Source organism: Sus scrofa, chromosome 7 (assembly GCF_000003025.6).
Source record: "Sus scrofa isolate TJ Tabasco breed Duroc chromosome 7, Sscrofa11.1, whole genome shotgun sequence".
Taxonomy (NCBI): domain Eukaryota; kingdom Metazoa; phylum Chordata; class Mammalia; order Artiodactyla; family Suidae; genus Sus; species Sus scrofa.
The window spans coordinates 59,403,381-59,424,727 of NC_010449.5; the positions used below are offsets into that span (position 1 = coordinate 59,403,381).

Here is a 21,347-nt window from a genome sequence, read left to right on the forward strand (position 1 = left end):
AGATGGGAGCTTAGTCACCTGGTTGTCCTGGGGACTCTTACCCTGGGATGGGATGGGTCATTGTCATCCCCGCCCCCAATCCCTTGGGGTTCAGTGAGCTCAGATGGAACCTCTGCTGGGTGCTTCTAGAAGAGGATGCTGGGAAGGGAGTCCAGCTCCACCTGGGGCTCCACATTAGGGGTCCTCCTCAGAAGTTCCTGCCCATCTGTCCTCAGGTTCATGGACCTTTCTGTTGTTAAAGTGACAGCAGTAGCCTGAAGAGTGACTCTAACTCCGTTTCTGATGAAATTCAATTCCTAACCCGAATCACCAAATATGACCCTAAACTTGATATAACCCCAAATATGAACCTTAGCCTCACCCTGACTCCTAAACCTACCCCATCTTACTCCAGTTCTAACCTGGGCCCTAACCTTAGCTCTAACCCTCACCCATAACCCTCACTCTAATGCCACTGATGTTAGAATGAAGGTTAGAATTAACTTGCTCATTACCACAGTCATAAGTTTTGCTTTACCTGTGTTCCTTCTGAACTTGTAGTTACTTCATATTTGTCCTTCAATTAGACCTTTAATGAATTCCATCTTAGCATCCTTCTGAGCAACCATGTTCCAGAAATCATGGTGTTATGTGCCTGTGGCACAGGGACGTTCATAGGCCAGGGACTGTAACCCCCTCACAGCAGTGACAACACCAAATCCTTAACACCAGATCCTTACCAGAGAACGCCTATATTTTTTCTAATAGATGTTAAAATAAATTGCAAACGGTTAACATGTTAAAAATTTCCCCAGGCACCCTCATATACCCCATAACACCGGAAGTATTCTTGGCAGCTTGGAAAAGACGGCTGCCGCTGAGAGTCTTAACCCCGCGCACGCCCGTTCCCCATCCCCTGAGAGCAGCAGCCTCAACGGCAGGCCTGGCAGGGCTGCAGTGCCCTCTGCTGGCGAGTCTGCGAACTGCTCTAGTAAAGCCTCTCTTCTGTCGGGGAGGGGTCCACAAAGGTTGATTCTCTCTGGCTAGACTTTTGGTGTCTCTAGCTGTGCAGTTCCCTTAATTGTGAGGAGTGAAGAAAGGTGAGAAAGGACCCCTTGCTTTAGGTATAGGGGCTGGGGCACCCGGGCCGTGGGGTGGAGACAAGCCTGAAGTCAGAGGAGGTGGGAGCAGGCGGGCTCTGTGGGAAGGAGCAGGAACTCTGAGTTAGGGAGAATTGTCAGGGTTGGTACCAGGGGTCAGAGTGAGTCTTGGGTAAGAATAACGGTGGAGGTGGGGCTGGCCAGGGGTGGACGAGGTGAGGCGGCAGGGGAACAGCTGGACTAGGACCTCGAGCAATGTAAAAGGAAAAGGGAGCTTGAGGTTAAAGCAGATTTTCAAGTGACCTTCCTGGAGGTGTCAGTGAACTTATGGGCCTCGGAGGAGGGCCCTAGAGTAGGGGAGGGCTAGGCAGTACTGAGCTGCCACAAGAAGGCTGTTCTGTCTTCCAGGTCTATGTGGCTGAATCCTCCCATCTGGGTGTTTCAGAGCCACAGAGCCACATACCACTCAGCCACTCCAAGACAGACTTCCTGCTTTCCACCCTGGGACCCAGGACCCCCACCGCCCGCTTGTCTGCTCTGTCCCAAGTCTCGTTCTTTATTCCCCTGAAGACAAGCCCATGTTCTTTGTTTACTAAGATCCAATATCTGTTTATTTTTCTTTAACTTGTAAAGCCAGAACACTCATCTTGGAGCTGTAAAATAAGATCATACATTGGTATGGTTCTTCATATATTAAAAGGCTATTTTCACACACATCTTCTTATCGGTTCGCACAAGAGCCTAAGAGGTAAAAATGACCCATATTATCCCTGAGCCTGAGCATCAGCGAGTTTGATGCACCAGACTGGAGTCAGAGGCAACTGAACAAGGACTGAAACTCAGTGTCCTGACTTCTAGCCCAGTGAGTGTGTGGTTATTTGACATGGATGAACCTGAGATGGAATTCAAAGATGAAGCCCAGGAATTATGTTTGGATCTGTAACCAGAGACCACTCCAGGACTGGAATTTGGGCATCCAGGATAGGTAGGTGGGGTTGAGGATAGTGGCACTGATCAAGTCACATAACCTGGCTCCTCACCCAGGCTGGGAGGTGGAGGGGATGGATGGCACTGATTCCTTCACTGCTGGTGCCAGGGAACTCCTTGCAGGTACTAATGAGAACTCCAGCTGTGACATCCAGGGTACAAGACTGCCCAGCAGGAGGCAGAAGTAAAGTTCCTACAGTCCTTGGTCTCTGGTCCTTGACTCCTCTAGCAGGTAGGGTTTTTTTTGTTTTTTAATTATTACTCAGTGAATTTATCACATCTGTAGTTGTATAATGATCATCACAATCCAATTTCGCAGGATTTCCATCCCACAATAGCAGGTAGTTCTTAAAGCTGGTCCTTTGTTCCCTCCACATGGCTCCCCCACTTTGGAGATGATCCCAGGCCGGCCTGCCCTGGTCTCCCCACTTGGAATGGGGGTTCATATCCTTAAGGCCTTCAGCACCAAGCAATGAGGGGCTCTCAGCTGAGTCCTGAAAGACCCCCACAAAGAACAGCTGTGCCAGCAAGTCCCCTCTTCACCAGGCAAGGAGCTGCTTAGTGGCTCCTGGGTGGGCTGAGTAGCATTTGCGACTGGTGGATCAGGCTTTGAAGATTCGCATCTTTATTAAAGGCTGTGACAGTGGAAAGAGGACAGGACAGCCCTTTGCTATAAAACCTGTGATCAACTCCCTAGGAAGAGAGAAAGCACTGCGGGCCTGGGCTTGGAGCTGGAAATCAGTGTCCTGGGTGGGGCTGAGGGGAAGATGCTGGGAGGAGAGGCCCAAGCACTGCCTTGCCGCTGCCAAGATGGTCATCACAGCCAGACTGAAGGTCCAGCCGCCTCCTCCCCTCACCAACCAGCCGGTTCTTACTGAGTTTCAGAGCCAGGGCCTACTTTCAATCAGAATCTTATTTTAAATGCCTCAGAGTTAGAGCCAGCACACTCACATGGCAGCAAGTTCCTATGTGATCCCTTAGTGGGTCTTTAGGGCACCTGCTGGACAAGGCTGGGGGTGTGGGCACACAGACTTCACCCATGTGAAAGCAGAGGCCACGGAGGTGGGAGGCCTGGGCTACATCTAGGAGGTATCCCAGGATCAGGGAACTGAGGAAGAGAGATGGGGGGGGGGGGGAGGACAGGGGTTCTGCTAGCCAAACCTGCCTGTATTCTGCTGCTGACCTCCAGTGGGACCACAGGTTTAAGGACCTTAGCTTAGGGCTGAGGCCAAGGGTTCAAGAATGAAAACTGGAGTTCCCGTCGTGGCTCAGCGGAAATGAATCTGACTGCATCCATGAGGACGCAGGTTCGATCCCCGACCATGCTCAGTGGGTTAAGGATCCAGCACTGCCGTGAGCTGTGGTGTAGGTCGCAGATGCAGCTCGGATCCCGTGTTACTGTGGCTGTGGTGTAGGCCAGCGGTCCCCAGCCTGGGAACCTCCTTATGCCGCAGGTGAGGCCCTGAAAAAAAAAAAAGGAAAGAATGAAAACTCCCTGACCCCTTCTTCAGAGGCCTGCTGTTCTCTCCTAAAACCACAGAATGGCAGAGCTGGATGAGAGTTCTGGGACCATGGGGGCTGACCAACCCATTTTATAGGTGACCATGGGGGAGTTCAGAAAGGGGCCCTTTCCTGGGTGACCTTCAGCAGGGCCAAGGCTAGGACTTTCTTCGTTGCTCCACACTGCCTTGCCTCGGAGGAGCAGTCTGTCAGAGCAGTGGTTCTGAAACTTGGCAGCCACCAGAGTCACCTGGAGAACCTGCTAAAACAGCTTGCTGGGGCCCACCCCAGAGATTCTGATGAGATGCAGAGGGGGCCTGGGCTCTGTGCAGAGAGTAGTGTTGGGCTGCAGGCCACTCCTTGGTGGAGCTGGGCAGGCAGTGCAGGGAGTGCACAGGGCTTTGTTGAGAGGGGCTGGTGCCTGAGGACCAAAGGCAAAGTCTCAACTAAAGGGAGGCGTTGATGTGGCCAGGAGGAGGGAAGAAGGCTTGGAAGGGTCCCAGTCTGGAAGCAGGGACAGGCATGGAGCAGCACCCCCTGTCTCTGCTGAGAGGAGGCCCTTTGGGAGTGAAAATGCTCCAAAGGGGAGATGAACAGAACTGCCCCCAGGCAGGCAGAACCTAGCCCATGAAGGGTGGTCTGTTTTTTTGTTTGTTTGTTTGTCTTTTTGCTATTTCTAGGGCCGCTCCTGCAGCATATGGAGGTTCCCAGGCTAGGGGTCTAATCGGAGCTGAAGCTGCTGGCCTACGCCAGTGCCACAGCAACTCAGGATCTGAGTCGCGTCTGCAACCTACACCACGGCTCATGGCAACGCCGGATCCTTAACCAACTGAGCGAGGCCAGGGATGGAACCTGCAACCTCATGGTTCCTAGTCAGATTCGTTGACCACTGAGCCACAACGGGAACTCCAAGGGTGGTCTGGTTTGAAAAGCACTTCCGTACCCAGGTGGGGCTGATCCTGGGTGCCACTGGTGTTGCAGGTCGTGTCTGTGGGTGCTGTCAGCAGGTCCCCTGGGGCTATGGCCAGAACACTTGTGGGAATGGAGGTTCAGTGGCTGGGGCAGGATGGGGGCCACTTAACCAGAGGCCACACCTTCTTCACCTGGGAAGGCTGTTGTAGGGGCAGAGCCAGGGGTCCAGTCAGCTCACTCACCGATGCTTCCAGGGCCCAAGCTGATCTGGTGGCCTCTTGATGAGTGGCTGCTTGGGCTTGGAACCTTCTCTGTAGGGTTGTTATTTTTTTTCTTGTCTTTTTAGGGCCACACCCATGCATATAGCATTTCCCTGGTTAAGAGTCAAATTGGAGCTTCAGCTACCGGCCTACACCACAGCCATAGCAATGCCAGATCCCGACCACATCTGCAGCCTACACCACAGCTCATGGCAACATGGGATCCTTAACCCACTGAGCGAGGCCAGGGATAGAACTCACCTTCTCATGAATACTAGTCGGGTTCATTACCGGTGAGCCACAACTGGAAAAAAACTGTGGGGTTTTTAACAGGAGGGGAATCTGGTCCCAGAGAAGGAGAACTGATTCTAGACCAAATGACCGGGGGTACCTGGAATGCTGTGAGGGGAAGGCCTGCCTCAGTGGCCCCATCCCTCTCCATCCACAGAAAGCCAAGCCAGTCGTCCAGTCCTCTCAGCTCTCCTGGGAAGCCCTTTCCACCAAGCTGTGGTCAGTGAGGAGGCTGGAGCTGCCTTCTGCCTTCGTGGAGGCCAGCCCCTCCCGCAGGCCTTTGTCGAAGTAGGTGCCCAGAGCCTGCAGGTTGAAAGCAGACTGGGTGGGGGGCGATGAGGGACTCTGAGGGCTCAGGAAGCAGTTGTACTTCTTCAGGCCCTCTTGTGGGTCATGATGATGTGCAGTCACCAGCTCCAGGAAGCTGACCTTGTGGAGGGCCAGCAAGCGGGCCTTGGCCCGGGGCAGGACGGCTGCCCGCACCAGAGGCTGCAGAGATGAGAAGCACTGCAGGCAGCTGAAGGAGTGGATGTGCGGGCCCAGCTGGGGGCCCGGGGTCACCTCGAGGAGGCGGCACAGGTCACGCATGGTCACCACGGATGCCAGGGCACTGCGCGTCTCGTTCATGTTTCTTGCCAGGTAGGTCTCGGCCAGATTCTTGAGTTTGAAGCTGCTGGCCCCAGGCACGCACTCCCGGATGAGGGGCAGGATGGCCAGGAAGCCAGAGATGGCCTTCCGGAACTCCTGCAGCCTGTTCATGTCCTCCAGGGCCCGGAAGAGGCTGGGGAGGCCAGGCCCCCACAGCTTATAGCAGGCGAGGATGGGTTGGCGCATGTTGCCCAGGAAGTGCAGGAAGTGCTGCAGCCCCACCTCCAGGGAGACAGCCTTGGAACGGATGGTGAAGGCTTCGGGCTGGATGAGCATGCGGAACTGGCTTTCTTGGTTCACGGCCGCCAGCTGGCTAATTTTCTGGGCTGAGCAGGAGAAAAGGGCAGCGTGAGGCCCCAAGGGCACTGGGGGGCACCACCTGAGAAACAGGGGGTCCTCCAGGGCTGCCAATCTCACCATCCAGAGACCCCACCTTGGGGCTCGCTAGTAGGAATCAAACATCAGCCATAAATGCAGCTCTGACCTGGGCTCTGATGGAGACAGGGGTCAGAAGGGGAGGGGGGCTGCCCTCACTCACCCCTGGCTCCCCAGCTGGGAGTCCAGCATCCCCCAGCCCTGCCACCTGCCCGACTTCGCCAAATCTTTTCATTCCGGGTCCCTTCTGTCTGTCTTCTGCCATCCTCCACCCACTTACATGGGAGACCCCTCAGTGTTTCTGCCTAGTCCTCTGCTCCCTTTCCCCTGGCTCCCACGCCCATCAGTCACTGAGCTGAGGCTCCCAGCCATCGGAGCCCCCGGCTCAGACAGCACACCTGCCCGGTCCCCTCTGCTGAATATGGCCCACAACATCCCAGTGAGGTCTGCAAACTGCTTCTTTGTCCTGTGGAAACACTTGCTGCTTCTGTCCGCCTGGGCGGACCCCACATTGAGTCTAGACCACAGGACAGGGCCTGGCCTTCTGCAGGGCCAGGGCAAGCGCTGTGGGGGAGACGGAGAAGGGGTCATCGCTGTGCCCATGACTCTGCTGGCCTCCCTGTGCAGCCCCCTGTGGAACGAAGGGGCCCTGGACTCAGAAACATGCAGCCACAGCCTACGGCCGTGCTCAGATTGCTGGTCTTACTGCAGCGACTCTAGTATTGCGCTTCTGTTCAGAAGTGTGTTCCCAAGGCTCCGTAAGAGAAGTGCCGGTGGGGGGAGGGAGCTCACAGAGGCTCTCACCTCCTGCCTTCAGGCACTGGTCAGAGCAGACGTCCTTATTCAGGGGACCAAGTTCAAACACCTGGGAGGCTCAGGGGTGGCCCAGTGCTCTGCCCGCTCTCTGGCTGCAGCCATCAGCCAGCGCTCAGGGCTCTCCTGGGCTCGCAGATGGCCCTGCCTGCACTTAGCTTGGGGACTCAGGGACTAAGGTAGAAAGGGGTGGGGGGGCCACTGGAGAACCCACTTTCACTGTCAATCTTGAGGTCAAAGAAAACCAGGGGCCTGTCTTCTGCTCCGGAGTTGATGAGGCTCTCGTCCAGGACCCCGAGGGAGCTGGGGCCCTCCAGCTGGAGGTCACTGGCCTCGCTGCTGCTGTTGTCCTGCTCTTGGGAGGACTGCAACACAAAAAACCAACAGGTCAGGGGGTCTGGGGCGGGGGGAGGGAGCACAGTGGCAGTGCGAGCCTGTGCCTGTGAGCCGGTGTGGGTGCCTGTGCGTGCATGAGTGTGTGCGTGGCTATGGGGGGCACCTGTCGGGGAGGGCCTGTTCCTGGGAAAGGGAGTGTGTGAATGGATGTGCATGTGTGCCTGTGAGGGTCGTGTCTGTTTGTGAACCCAGGTAGGTGGCGTTAGTGCGTGAGTAGGGTGAGATCATGTGGCTGAGTGGGTGAAAGCACGTGTAGGAATGAATGCAAGTGTCAGGTGTGTGTTCTGGGTGTGCACGAAGGGGTGTGGATGTGTGGCCCTGTGTTGACACAAGTGTGTGTGGACGTGTGATACGATACAGGAGCGTGCACGTGGGTGAGCAGGGCTGGGTGGGGAGGCTCAGGGAAGGGGCTGCTGCCCTGGTGGGCAGGGTGTGTCTGCTCCTCGCTCCATCTCTCTGAGCCGACTCAGGAGACATACCATGAGCCTGGGATGGGAAAGGAGCCGCATCTCAACCTCTAGGTGTTTCTCTGGAAGGGGCCAGGGCCTGGCTTTACTTGTCCCCCAACAAAGGGGACAGAGGACTGCTTGGCCTCTGGGACACCACCTCTAGGGGGACACACATAGCCTGACCATGAGAACAGTTGAGAGAAGGCTCAGAATCTAGGGGGCCCCCATCATTTGGCGTCTAGGAACCAGCTGCTTAGGGAAGCCTGAGGCCGGGGCACCTCCTGGCTGGGCACCTGGCAAGTATGCTGTTTGAAAGGCCTTGGGGTCGGGGAAGGGCTCCGGCTCTGAGAGTCTGGGGGGAGGGCTCTAGAGGGAGGTGGAGCCTTTCATAATGCAGAGAGTGAATTGTCATCATTTGCACACCTGCCAAAGCCAGTCGTTCCATCTTTGGTGGCCTGCTCAGAACCTCCTGTGAATGCCATCCTCCAGACACTAGGAGGAAGTGACAAGGCCAGGGCCACAGGGACACTGCTGAGACAGAATCCAGAGCAGGCCTCGGATCTTTCCCCCTTAGGGACTGCCCATGGTGGCTGATGGCCTCCCTGAACTTTGGTGTCTGGCTAATGTCCCTGGCCTGGGGCGGAATCAGCAGGCTCTCTTAGGCCCTCTCCAGGTAAAACTTCTGTTTTATCCAGAAATTTCAGCCAAGAGCAAAGTCTTTTCTAAGGACAATTAAAAAGTGCTGATTTCCCTGGGAGTGGCTGATTACTTTATTTGCATTTCATAGCCCTGCCCCAGGCTCCCCAACTTCCTCCTAGTCACTGATATAAACAGACATTCACCACGAGTCTCTTCAGACATAGTTTTGCTTAGAGCAGTCTGTGAGTTCTGGGACTTTATACCCCCCCCCCCCAGGCCCTCATTTGACAAAACACGTCGTCAAATGCCTTGCACGTATCTGGACCCTCGATTGGCTGATTTAGCATGTCTTGGTCTGAGTGTCTGGCTGTCAGGGCTCCCCGACCTGCCTGTTAAGGAGCCTTCTCCAAGGCATCTTCCTTAAAGTTGGCAGCTGTAGCTGGGAGACTCCAGTGCCATCTCCAACCTTCCAGCGCCTGTCCCGTTCACAAGGCAGGGTTGCTCTCACGCTTGGGCTGGTAGAAAGAGTTGGACTCCCCTCACTATGTCCTCCCCTGGGCCTCAGCTGCAGAGCCGTCCCCTGGCCAAGTCCTCTCTGCCACCCACCGACACGGCACACTGGACTTTCCCTTCTTCTTTCTGCTCCAAACATTACTGCAGAAGCCCTTGCAGTGGCCCTCAGTGCTTCCGCCTGTCTTCCTTCGGGCAGTGTCTGTTTAGGTGACAGGGCCACGGTCTTCTCTTTGGATATTCTCTTCCAAGAGTCAAGCTCCCTGGAGGGCAGCACAACTGCATTTTGGAGCCAACTCCCCCATTTTTATACCAGGGTCATTTATGATGGCCATGAGAACCTCGTTTTGGTTTGTTTGTTTGGTTTTTTTTTTTCCTTGGAGGCTGCCATGGTCCCAGGGTCATTTTGTCTTTCATAGTCACGGAAATAGCCTTTTTTGTCCTGAACTTACTGAAGGCCCCGATGGCTCCCTTATTAAGAGGGCACCCCTTTCTGCTGAGCTTGTCAAGGGGTTAGGGGGAAGGCTGGATCTTCTTGCCCTGACTCCTCTTCCTCCTGAATTCCTCTTGCTCTTGGGGACGTCCAGCAAGTGTGGCTATTCCATGGCGCTGGTCTCACTGGAATGCCTTCCACCAGACTCTAGTCAACTGTAAACAGAATCCCCTCTCCCTGCCTTGAATCCCAGCAACGCAGCTGGAAAGTACTGACACATGTTCTAAAGACCCAGAGTTAACAGAATGAGCACCTAGAGGTTCTGGTGCAGGATGCCTTTCTGCTCCTGCTCACTAAGGGCTGCCTCCACTGTTCTGCCTCATTCCATAACCAGGATGATGGGGAGGGGCACAGAGAGGGATAATGGTAGGAACCAGAACCTAAGATAAGAGTCCAGGAAAGCCTGAGATTTGCTGGGAAGGGAAGGGAATGGCAGCAGAAGGCACAGGAGTGGAAGAGCCCATGTGAGAGGACGGAAAGTGAAAAGTGGGGAAAGGCTTTGAAGGGCCAGGGAGTGGGAGATAATGAGTGCTAGAGTGAAGGGGCCTCCGGAGGGTGTGGGTACCACTGTGAGTTAGGTGTTGGATTGCCTAGTCATCTTCGAAAGATTCGAGTAAGCCATGGATACTTGGTTAATGGGCTGTGTTTCTTTGACTTCAAAGTACTGACACATCTTCTAAAGACACAGAGTTAATGGAATGAGCACCTAGAGGTTCTGGTGCAGGATGTCTTTCTGCTCCTGCCTCCACTGTTCTGCTTCATTCCATAATCAGGATGATGGGAAGGGGCATGAGCTCGGACTGAGCCATACGCGACCCAGGATTATTTTAGAATACACAGACAACTAGGACACACATGCAGTTGGGTTCACAAGCTATATTTCACTTCATCACTGTCAGCCTAGCAGATCAACTGCATCCCAACTCAACACAGCAGGTGTAAGGGCCGAACCAAGGGTGCTCATGGGAAGCAGCTGGGTGGACATCTCACCTTCCAGAAGTCTAAGGGGTTCATCTGGAAAGATCCAGCGGCTCCTCTCCCCGCCTGGATCCTATTCCCACATGTGCACGTCACCTCTGTTCACGGCTGATACACACACAAATGAGCAGCATTTCTGACACACATGTGCAACTGAATCCCCTAACTTAGTGGTTCTCTACTTTGGTTGTGCATTAGCAGCTTAACAGAATCTTGATGTCTGGGTGCCTCCCAGACCAAGTCAGTTAGAATCTCTAGGTGGGACCCAGGAATTTGTCCTTGGTAAATCCCCCCGAGTGGTACCAGTGTGCAGCCAGGGTTGAGAATGCCTGTCCTAATTACCAACCATGTTTTAGCATCAACAAATCAGACGGGAGCCGAGCTCTTTAATATTCCCCATCCTCACCTGCGGTATCTACCTAGTATCCAACATGAGGCTAATCAAGAATCCTCAGCGCCGAGTGTAAGCAACAGCTGGGATCCATTTGGCAAGACACAAGCCCTGCTGTATTTGGCAGACACAGAACCCCAGCTTTTGCAAAGTCTGAAGGTCCCAGAGAGAGCGGGCATGTTGTCTGTGACCTAGGCCATCCCATTAGATAGCTTGTGGCTCCTACGGCCCCTCTGCAGGCTGTTGCTGCCCACTAGGCGCCAGCAGGTGTGGCTCCCAGCTTCTCAGCAGAGCACAGGCTTCTTTTTCTGATACACTCACCAGCATCACGGCCCCTCCCCAGGTCAGCTGCTCCCCACAGGCCTCCCTTCCACTTCCGTCACCACTACCACTTCTTCCAGGGGTTGCCCCCTTGGCTGGGCCCCCTGCTGCTTCCACTAGGTCCTGCTGCTACCAGGCACTGAAGTGAGTCATCTGTCACAAGAGTGGGTAAGAACATCTATCTTTTTTCTGCTTTGTATCCCAACACAGGGCCCAGGGCAGAGGCATGGCTGACCCACCTCCTCACCCCAGGTCTCCAGCCTCGGACCTGGGTCTCACCCCTCCACCCTAAGGCCACAGCCCCAGTGCCTCTTCCAGCAGTGGGAAGGCCTCCTACAGAGCACCCCTCCTGCTCAAGCTGCCTCTCCCTGAGCCCTGACCAGCATGCCAGATCTGTGCCAGAGCCCCCACGGCTGGATTCCAGCCACTCACACAGCCACAGCCCAAGGGTCAGGGGGCTACATGCCCAGGTACACTTGGCAAGTGTGGTATCTTGGCAAGTGTGGTATCTTAGCAAGCTGGGATTTTACAACCCTCACACACTGGCAGGCTAGACTGAAGGCCAATGAGAGGGGAGGGCATAGGAGCCTGGAGCACCCTGCCAACGTCACACCGTCCCCTCCCTCTAAGGGACTGTGGGAGAACCAGGGTTCTGGAAGGGGGCACAGAATGTGGGTGAGAGATGCACTTAATTAGCGGTATCTAATTTGTTTTCTTAAAAAAATTTTTTTTTCAGTAAGCATCCCACTCCTGTAATTGTTAATTTTAAAACCTGTGTCTGAAAACCACGTCCACTAAAGCAGGGAGTGTCTGGCTCTCTCTGGTCGCAAAGGTGAGCAGCTGCTTCTCATCATTTAATTCTTTGTGATCTGAAATGTGCTGCTCCTTCCTGAATTGGTCACCCTGAGACATCACCTAGTGGCCTTGCTGACCGCGGAGGACTAGACCCCCCCCACCCCACCTGCCACACATACACCCAAATGCTGTCATTTTCAGTGCCTCCCCCTAACACTCAGGAAGTTTGGGGAGAGCAGTGGCCTTCCCATCCTTCTCTCGCTCTTTCCTTCCTGGTCTTGTCTCCACCCAGTGTCAGTTTTGCTTTAATTTTATCAAGATTATGGGATGAAAGAAGTGCCCAGATTTCAGAGGAATTTAGAACATGGAAAGAAAGACAAGACTCAACAGGTGACTGGCTGGGAGAAATAACAAAAAAGGGGGAGGTGGGCCTGGGCCGCTCTGGGGCCTCAGCCTCTGTGACCGCACAGATGGTGATTTGCTGAGAGGAGAGGAAGGGAGTCTGAGGATTCTGTGGGGTATCTGAGTGCAGATGTTGGCAGGCCAGCGGCTCTACTGGCCTGGCGGGCAGGAGCCTGTAGTGGCTGTGGATGCAGCCGAGGGCAGGGTCAGCGTGCACAGACTAAAAAGAGAGCCTAGAACCTAAGCTGGAAAAACAACACTGAAAAGGACAGAGAGACCTGAAAGGGTAGTGAGGAGGAGCAGCCAAAGCTGCAGGGGAACCTCCTGAGCCCAAGAAAAGCAGAGTCTTTCGGGGGGATTTAGGACTAAAGGTGACCAGTGGACCTGGAGCATGGAGGTCACCCTGGTGCTGGTGGCAGGGCTCAGGCATGGTGGGGAGGGAGCGCCTGGGGTGGGTGGGGAGTGAAGGCTGAAGGGGAATGCAGGGAGGGGGATGGGGGTGGGGGCAAGATGGGCAAGGCTTTCTTCAGGTAGCTCTGGGAGAGTGTTTGAAGATGCAGATGAGGATGGGAGATGGATCGAGGCTCCCAGGGAGGTGGGAGGGCTGGGGCCCCGAAGAAGGGGAGTGAGTCCCAGAGTTGGGTGGCCCTCTCCACCATCCTACCAGGAGGGACGGAGGAAGGACGTGATGGGGTCAATCTGCCATCAGTGACGCAAGATGTGGGCTGCTCCCATGCCACCTGTCCCATCTGTTCTCCTAGGGCAGAAGGTTCAGTCACCTGCTGAAAGCTAGGGTGGGGACGAGGGAGCAGGGCTAGGGGAGTGGCAGCTCACAAGTAGCTGTGGGGGTGGGGGGCCGGGTGAGCGCTGAGGCTGGAGTGCCAGGGAGCCCTGGAGACAGACAGTCCCTGCAGCTTTCACTTGCCTGGACTTCTCACCAACAGAAGTTGGCCTCCAGGTGGCAGAGCTGAGCAGGAACGCCACTCTGAATCCTTCCAGGGCTGTCTTTGGAGGACAGCCTACCGGAGGCCAAGGTGGGCAGGGCTCCGGAGATCCTGGTGAAAGATTGGCTTAAACACTGGACTTTGCTGGCTGGTGGGAGGGAAGTTAAGGGCAGAGGGAGCCGGAAGGGAGAGCAGAGGCCTGAGAGACAACTGAGAGCTCAAGGACCAGGAGGCTGTGGTCAGAGTGTGAGTGGGCTGGTTTAGAGATTCCCAGTTCTCGGTAAGGGTGAGGTCCAGAGAGAAAAGGGGGATGTGGCTGCAGGGGAATGGGGTGGGGATCCCTGAAAGGTCGAGGTGAGGCCAGAGTGGGGGATGCTGAAGTCACCCAGGAAGAAGGGTGCACCTGGGTGGGGAGAGGAAACGTAGGAGGCAGGAGATGCCTGGGGGGAAGCGAGAGGATGACCAAGATGAGCTGGGGGAAGTGGGGTTCACCTAGAGAGCTGGAACCACAAAGGCAGAGGGGATCTTGCCAGAAGGTGGGACGGAAACAGTCCAGGAGGCAGAGGGCCTGAACCCCACCTCCCACCTCTGATGCTCACAGAGTGTGGGGGAAAGAGGGACACAGTAGCCCCCCAGGTGAGCCAGGTTTCAGTGCGGGCAGGAGACAAAGGAAGAGCTAAGCCCAGCAGGGAATCTGATGGTCATGGAAGAAGGGTTTGCAAGGGTGATGGTTCAATAGGTATTTATTGAGTAGCCACACCTGCCAGGGCCTGGGAGCAGCAGAGTCCTTGCACTTGTGGGCTCACATCCCGGCAGAGGCCCAGAGGGAAGGCTTGGGGTGGGGGAATGGGGCAGTGGGAGGTGCAAAGGGGGAGAGAAGCTTTCTTGTTTGGGGAAAAGAGGCTGGAGGATGTAGAGAGCAATGGCCCCATCAGTCATGGCCCCCTGGCTGGGAAGGACTTGGTCTCTTTGCCCTGAGGTCCACGTAGCTCTTCATTCCCTGACAAGATGCAGTGCGCGCCTACTGTGTGCAGGGCCGGGCGGCGGGGTGGGTGCTGGCCACAAGGTTACAAGAGGAAGGTGCTCAGGGTTAGGGCTGTGGAGTAGGAGGGCACGTGGGGCTCTTAGAGGCTTGTCTGCGGGGTGCTCATGCTGGTGGGAGGTCTCTCTGGAGGATGGGGTGGTGGAAATGCATCTGGAGGGCCTTCCAGTGGGACCTGGACTTGGAGATTCTCCATGGGGGCCCTGCCAGAATCCCCAGGGGAGATTCTTGCCCCAAGAGTCAGGGGTGCTCCTCTGCCTCCCCCCAGGTGCCCCCTGGCAGAGGCATCAAGCTGGGGAGGCACAGAGGAGAGAGGAAGGGCAAAGAAGCTGTGGAGCCACTGGGCCACATGCGGGGAGCCCCGGAGGGAGCGGCCGCGGGATCGAGCTACCCCTCGCACCCGGAAGGGTTGGCCGTTAACCCTTTGGAGGTGGGTGGGACACTCCTGGGGATTGGCAGGATGGCTGGGAGGCGTGGTGGTGGCAGGAGTGGTGGCTTGGACCATGGCAGGAGGACAAGTCAATGTGATGCCACGACACACTTTGAGGGGCAGACGCAGGATGTGGCGAAGGCGTGGGATTCTCAGTGCTCCGCGTGACAGGAGGCGGACACCCGGGGGGCTGGCAGCTTGTTCCTGGAGACCGGTGGGCTGGCTGGGACACTCAGCGTTGGGGTTGGCGGCTTGCTCCGGATGGTCGGGAGGCCGAGCTTGGAAGCGGCATGTACCACGGGGCGGACGGAAGGCCCGGCAGGGGCGGGACGCATGGCGAGCTCTTGGCGAGGGGTGGGTTGGCGAGGAGGAAGGTGCGTTGATCTCCATGGGCTCCGCACACTTTCCAACACAGAACCTCAGACTGAGGGTTGGGAGGGACCTCGGGGGCCCCCCAGTCCAACCTTCCACTCTACTCCAATCCCTTGTTCCCCTGGACAGGTGACAGCCCAGCCTCCACTAACAAACCTCGAGGGTCACAACCCATAGGGCCACGTGTTCCACTGTGGGATAGCTTTAAAGAAGTTCTTCTCACATGGAGTCACGGCTTGCTTGTTTGGGCCCTGCACGGTGCGCCCTCACAGCCCTGCACTGGCTGCCACTGGCCGTGGCCAGCCAGGGACTTGGTTCTTGTCCACCCTCCTCACTGAGGACTTAAGAGGCCAGAAAATGCATAAGGAAGCTCCAGACAAGGGTAGCCCCGAAAAAAGACAGGGCTCTGGAAGGAAGCCCTCTCTCAGCTTTTCGGAAGAGTGCATGTGATTACTGAAGGCTCCTGCCCTGGTATGGAGGGTGGGCTCGGGGATCCAGACCCACAGCTGGCGCTTGGAGACTAGCCTCTGGACAGCTCAGGACTCACTGCCTTGCTGGCAAATTCCCCAGGCGCAAGGCGAGTCTGAGAGTCACCTGCTGTGGCTGTGCCCCCTGGGACCTGGAATGAAGGGAGGCAGGAGTCCTGGGCCAACCTTCTGAGCCACTCACCGAGTTTTCAGCATCTGAGTCTTCTGAGCTGCTGATCACCACGACGCGCTCCTCTGAAACGGGGCGGGGGAGACAACGTTAGGTCCTGCCAGGGACGCTCGTGGATGGGGCCCCGGGTGTTGTCCCGTGGGAATCCTTGCTGGCCAGCGGGCTGGGTTGGTGACGCGTGCCCTGCAAGGGGGGGATGTGAACATTCACCACGGGTGCCAGTGTGGATCTGCTTGTGCAGAGGGCTTATTCAAAGCTGCTTTCCAGCATGCCTGCTGTGTCCTGTCTGTGAACACTTAATTCAGCTGTTGGCCCTGGATTCAGAATTTACGACCTGCAGAGGGGCTGTGACAAGCACCCCCTCGTTTGGAACCTTTTGCCAACCTGGAGCAGGACACTGATTTGTTCCAATTCTCAGCCCCCTGAGCTGAGATGTTTGAAATAAAAGAGACTTTATCTAGCTGACTCAAAACCCTCTGACTACCAATAGCACCTGTGAGCAAGGATTATCAGTCGGGGCAGAGTGTGTGACCAGGGACAGGGCTCAGTGTGGGACCCAGAGTGAAAACAAAGCAGGATGCTGGGTCAAACAGATCCAGCAAGAACTGTCTTGAACATTCCAGAATTCCATGTGTTGACCTCAACTCATGTGAAAAGACTCCCCATCTAGCAGTGGTTATAAAGAGTCTCTTGGACAAACAAGGCACCTTTGGCAGGTGGCCTCTGCAGAAAAATTGGGAAACTGAAGGGTGTGGCCTTTACCCAAGTCCTCTCTGCGTAGGTGCTAGGCGCCCGCCAACACACGTTTCTGGGAGAGACCCCATTCTGTGCAGAGACGCGATGCTGGGTTCTGTACAAGGGGGCTGGGGGAAGGAGCTGGGGCCTTGAGCCCCTCATGCCCCCGCAACACTGGCATCCCAGCAAAGCACAGGGTACACTGTCCACTCTCACCCCACAAACCCTGGGCTTTCCCGTCACCTTTTGGTGGCAGCTGAGGGCAGGACACGCAGGGAATGTTGTTAGCTTTGGGCTCCCTGGGTGGGGTCAGGATGCAGAAGAGGGAATCCCACCCGGACCCCAAAGGACAGCGTGCAGGCCTCAGCCTCTGCTGCCACCCACCTCCCTACCTGCCTCCCCGGGGTTGTTGCCAGTCACGTGGTTGCTGTCAGGCCAGAAGAGCTCATTTCCTTTGGTGGGGCTCTTGGGGCTGAGGGGCCCGTCCAGGTGGGGTGGTGAGACTGCCTTAGAGGTGCTGGGCCTGGGCTGCTCGGGGGAGTTCCGAGCCCTCTCCTCCTCCACTTCTGACTCCATCTTGATGACCTTCCTGGGGGCCTCAGTTTGGCAGGACTTCCTCTTCTGTGGTGTGGCTGTGCTGGAGCTCTCCTGTACAGAGGGGAGCCACAGGCAGGGTCAGGAGCCACTGGGGCAGTGGGCAGAGACCCAGACCTGGGTGGCAGGGACTTGTGCCCTTTGCTCCTGCTGGTCCCCCTACTTTCTGCCATGGAGATCGTGCCTCTCTCTGTACCGTATGCCCTCCCAGGTCACCATGAGCACTGGCTCCACTGGTGACCACTGACCATGGCTGGCCTCTGACTACCTCCTGGGAGTGGCTCATGCTTGGAGGGGAGCCTCCTGACAGGACAACCCAGGGTGAGGAGAGTCTGGATCCTCACTCCACTCCACCTCCTACAGCCTGCTGGGATCTGGGCCCTCAGGGATCAGGGGCGACGGGGGAGGCTGGGAGAACCTTACCTCTCTGCACGAGGGGTCTTTGATGGAGTAGGCATACACTGGCACAGGGTGTGCCCCCGGCACCGGCTGGACTACAGCCAATTCCGGGGTCTGCCCTTGGGCCCTCTGCACCTCCTCTGGCTGCAAAGTCGGGAGACAGGGTGGTTAGAAATGACCAGGCAGCAGGACCAGGGCTGGGTGCAGGCTGCCCGGTCCAAAGCCCAGAGCCCACTGGGGACCCCACAGCCTCTGTGACTTCACCCCCTTGTGACCCTGAGGGGCTGGCATCCAGGGGCCACTTCAGTGCCTGTGCATCCTTGCCAGGGCTGGAGGAGGACCTCAGGGATCACACTGCCCAGCAATCCCTCAAGCTTGCGTGACAACCAGGCCCAGGCTGGACAGCTCCGGGGACAGGGTGCTCACTACTAATGGGAGCACCTCCTCTCCAGCTGCGGTTATAACAGGGAGGAAAAATCCTTCCACCGAGCCTCCTGGGACACCAGCCTCCCTGTGACCTTCACTCTGCCCTGGGCCTTACTCCACCTGGGTTAGAATAGCAACTACACGATTACACACCTCGGACGAACCACTTCAAACTTCTCGGGCCCCAGTCCCCCTCTGTATAATGGGAATAATAATATCCACCTCCCAGAGCAATGTGGATGCAATGTGACTACAAGGAAAATGTGTAGAAGAGCACCTGGCACTTAGTAAGCAGCTGAGGAGGAAGATGAGGCCACTATTTTTATTACACTTCTGGGCTGGGCACAGTGCCGAGGGCTTCATGAACCTCTCCCCGAAATGAAACAGGGGCAGTTCCTCAAAAAGCGAAACAAAGACTTCCCATATGATCCAACCACTCTCTTTCCAGGTCTACCCTAAGGAGCTGAACGCAGATGCTCAAACAGAAACCTGCACAGGGATGTTTATGGCAGCACTAGTCACAGCAGCCAAATGGTGGAAACAACCCACGTATCTATCAGCCGATGAATGGATAAACAAAACGTAGGACAGCCATCCAGGAGAATGTTATTCAGCCATAACAAGGAATGACGTTCTAACACACACAATATGATGAACCTGGAAAACACATTTTACTAAATGCAAGGCAGCCAGCCACGAGAGAACTGTGTGAGTCCATTTCTTGGAAACGCGAGGCGCTGCATGGAGACGGGCAGGCGGGTGGGGGCCGGAGGGTGGGGGATGGGGACGTGAGGAGCGACTGACTCATGGTGTGGGGTTTCCTTTTTGGGGTCATGAAAATATTCCGGAGCTAGAGAAGGGGGATGGTTATACCAGACTGAGTGTATGAAGTGTCACTGAACTGTACACACTTTAATTGAAATGGTGACTTTTATGCGAATTTCACAACCAAAAGAAACCGTAGTTTTTTTAACAAAGGGATTGGTACCATTTATAATTACTATTATTATGCTATAATTATAATTTACAGAGAAGGAAACTGAGGCAGAATGAAGGTATACTTCTCAAGGTCACATACCTATTAAGAGCCTGGACCAGTGGGGTTTTTGTTGTTGTTGGTCTTGGTGTTTTCTTTTTAGGGTCACACCTGCCGCACAGGGCTGAATTGGAGCTGCAGCTGCCGCCCTATGGCACAGCTCACGCCACCGCTGGATCCTTAGCCCACTAAGCAAGGCTGGGATAGAACCCGAGTCCTCATGGATTCAAGGTGGGTTCCTTACTGCTGAGCCACAATGAGAACTCCTTGAATCCAGTGTTTTGGAAATGGACGTTCCCTCCCTGCACCCTCATGTACTCTTTTCTTTGGTCACTGTCTTGTCCATCCCTTGGCACCACTGCTTTCCATCTGGGAAGCTGCAGAGTAAGCTGGCCCTTCTGCTGAAGCCCAGTGGGTGACTCGGGAAGCAACCCCCTGAAAGGGGAGGCCCAGCCTCAGGGGGTCCTGCCTCCAATCCCAACCCCCTGGCGCCTCACACCCCCGGTGTGCTCAGTGGATGATCACACATCAGGAGCCTGCAGTCCATCCACATCCCCCCAGAAAAGGAACGGGATTCTGACACAGCCGGAGGGGGCCCTTCGTCAAACAGAGCTGCATCGGAAAAGCCAGGCAGCGGGTGGTGAGAGGATGAGGCCAGTGTGTGCTTTCCTCATGGGGAAAAGCTCTGTCCCTCTGAGCCACCGGCAGGCTCACCCTCACGGGAGAGGGGGAGGGCAGCAGGGATTACCTGGCCAAGCCGTGGCTGGGGAAGGCAGGCAAAGCCCAGCACCACAGGCCAGGTGCCGGGACTGGAACCCCGAGGTGGGTTTTTCTCAGTACTGAGCCCTTTCCTGTGAAATGTGGGCTCTGGATGGACTGATTTCCTTCTCTCCTCCCCCTTCCTGGCTCTCTTTTTCTCAGCATCTTTACCGAAAGCGGGGAGAGCTGTCTCTGGATCAGAGCGTGGACCCACCTGTGGGAAGTGGGGAGAGGGGATCATCTCCCAGGTCACTTTCTCCCAGGCCCATCGAAAAAGGGCACCATCTCCACGGCACTCTCTGCACCAGGGTTTTGCCAACTACATCTGCGACCCATGAATGGATCATGAAAGCAACGTGATGACTGGCACTTTTTTGGATTACAGACAAAAGCACCGAATAGAAAATATTAGCATATGTCCTATCTTTATTATAAGTGTTAATTTATTTTGCCAAACATCTGTTTTAGAAGTTCCCTGGTGGCCTAGCAGTTTAAGCATCCGGTGTGGTCACTGCTATGGCACAGGTTGGATCCCAGGCCTAGGAACGTCCACATGTGGCTCGCCTGGCCAAGAAAAAAACAAAAAATCTTCTGTTTTAGCTACAGGTATTGCATGTGTACATGCTGTAGGTTAGATGTAAAATATATTTTTTTACAGTGGGTGGGGGTCAAAAAAGTTTAAACTACCTCGCACTCAATAAGATGGCTATTAATGGAGTTCCTATTGGGGCTCAGCAGGTTAAGAACCCAACACAGTGTCCATGAGGGTGTGAGCTTGATCCCTGGACTCAGTCAGTGGGTTAAGGATCAGGCGTTTCGGTGAGCTGTGGTGTAGGTTGCAGATGCAGCTCGGATCTCGGCATTGCTGTGGCTCTGGCGCAGGCCGGTGGCTACAGCTCCTATTCAATCCCTAGCTTGGGAACCTCCATATGCCGCAGGAGCGGCCCTCAAAAGACAAAAAAAAAAAAAAAAAGAGAGAGAGATGTGGCTTGGATCCAGCGTGGCTGTGTGGCTGTGGCGTAGGCCAGCAGCTACAGCGCCGATTCAGCTCCTAGCCTGGGAAGTTCTACATGCCACAGGTGTGGCTCTAAAAAGAAAAAGGGAAAACAAACAAACAAGTGTGAATGAGGATGTGACAAATCTGGAAGCACTGTGCACTGTCAGTGGGAAGGTAGATGATGATGGATGGAGACACTATGGAAACTTATACGGTGGTTCCTCCAAAATTAGGAACATAATTACCAAAGGAGCCAACATTGTCCACTTCTAGGCAAAATTTATGTTATACATATTTGATCATCATTTGAAATTAAGGGGAAAAAAAATTGCAAAGGTCCTGGTGTATCCTTCCACATCTGGCTCTGTAACCTGAACCTCTTTGTGTGGGCTCTGAACTCCTAGAAAGGCAGGGCTGGGCTCCTCTCCACCTCTGTCCCATCCTCCCTGACACCCCGCCCCTTCCCATGTTAATGAAGCAGGGGACACACAGGAGGGCTCGGGACAGGAAAAAAAAAAATCATGATGACTGATTTATAGTTGTTTTACAGCTTTGAAGTAATTTATTCTTTTTCCATTGAAGTATCTCGATGTCATTACAGAGCAAGCCTATGAGAAATAGAGGAGGGAAAATGCCCAAGCTGCTCTCCCACCCAAGCGCGCCTAGTTAAGCCTGTTGGTGTGTTTAGCATCCTCTCCGCCTAGGCATGTGGTGGTG

General features: G+C 55.3%; 1 protein-coding gene and 1 long non-coding RNA gene across 3 annotated transcripts in view; one reads left to right on the forward strand and one right to left on the reverse strand.

The window, feature by feature from the left end:
- Positions 1,664-21,347, reverse strand: part of PML (promyelocytic leukemia) — a 45,112-nt gene continuing 25,428 nt past the window's right edge. The window contains 5 exon segments of the mRNA XM_001925572.5: positions 1,664-6,003; positions 7,080-7,230; positions 15,697-15,749; positions 16,812-17,067; positions 17,437-17,556. Coding sequence (XP_001925607.3) covers positions 5,213-6,003; positions 7,080-7,230; positions 15,697-15,749; positions 16,812-17,067; positions 17,437-17,556 — 1,371 coding nt within the window. The 3' untranslated portion in view covers positions 1,664-5,212.
- Positions 8,964-20,049, forward strand: LOC102164231. Of its 2 annotated transcripts, XR_001297906.2 has the most exons (4): positions 8,964-13,463; positions 18,287-18,546; positions 18,978-19,105; positions 19,796-20,049. It is a non-coding gene; the product is annotated as an uncharacterized LOC102164231 (long non-coding RNA). The 2 variants fall into 2 exon arrangements; XR_002345833.1 differs by having other exon boundaries at positions 18,287-19,105.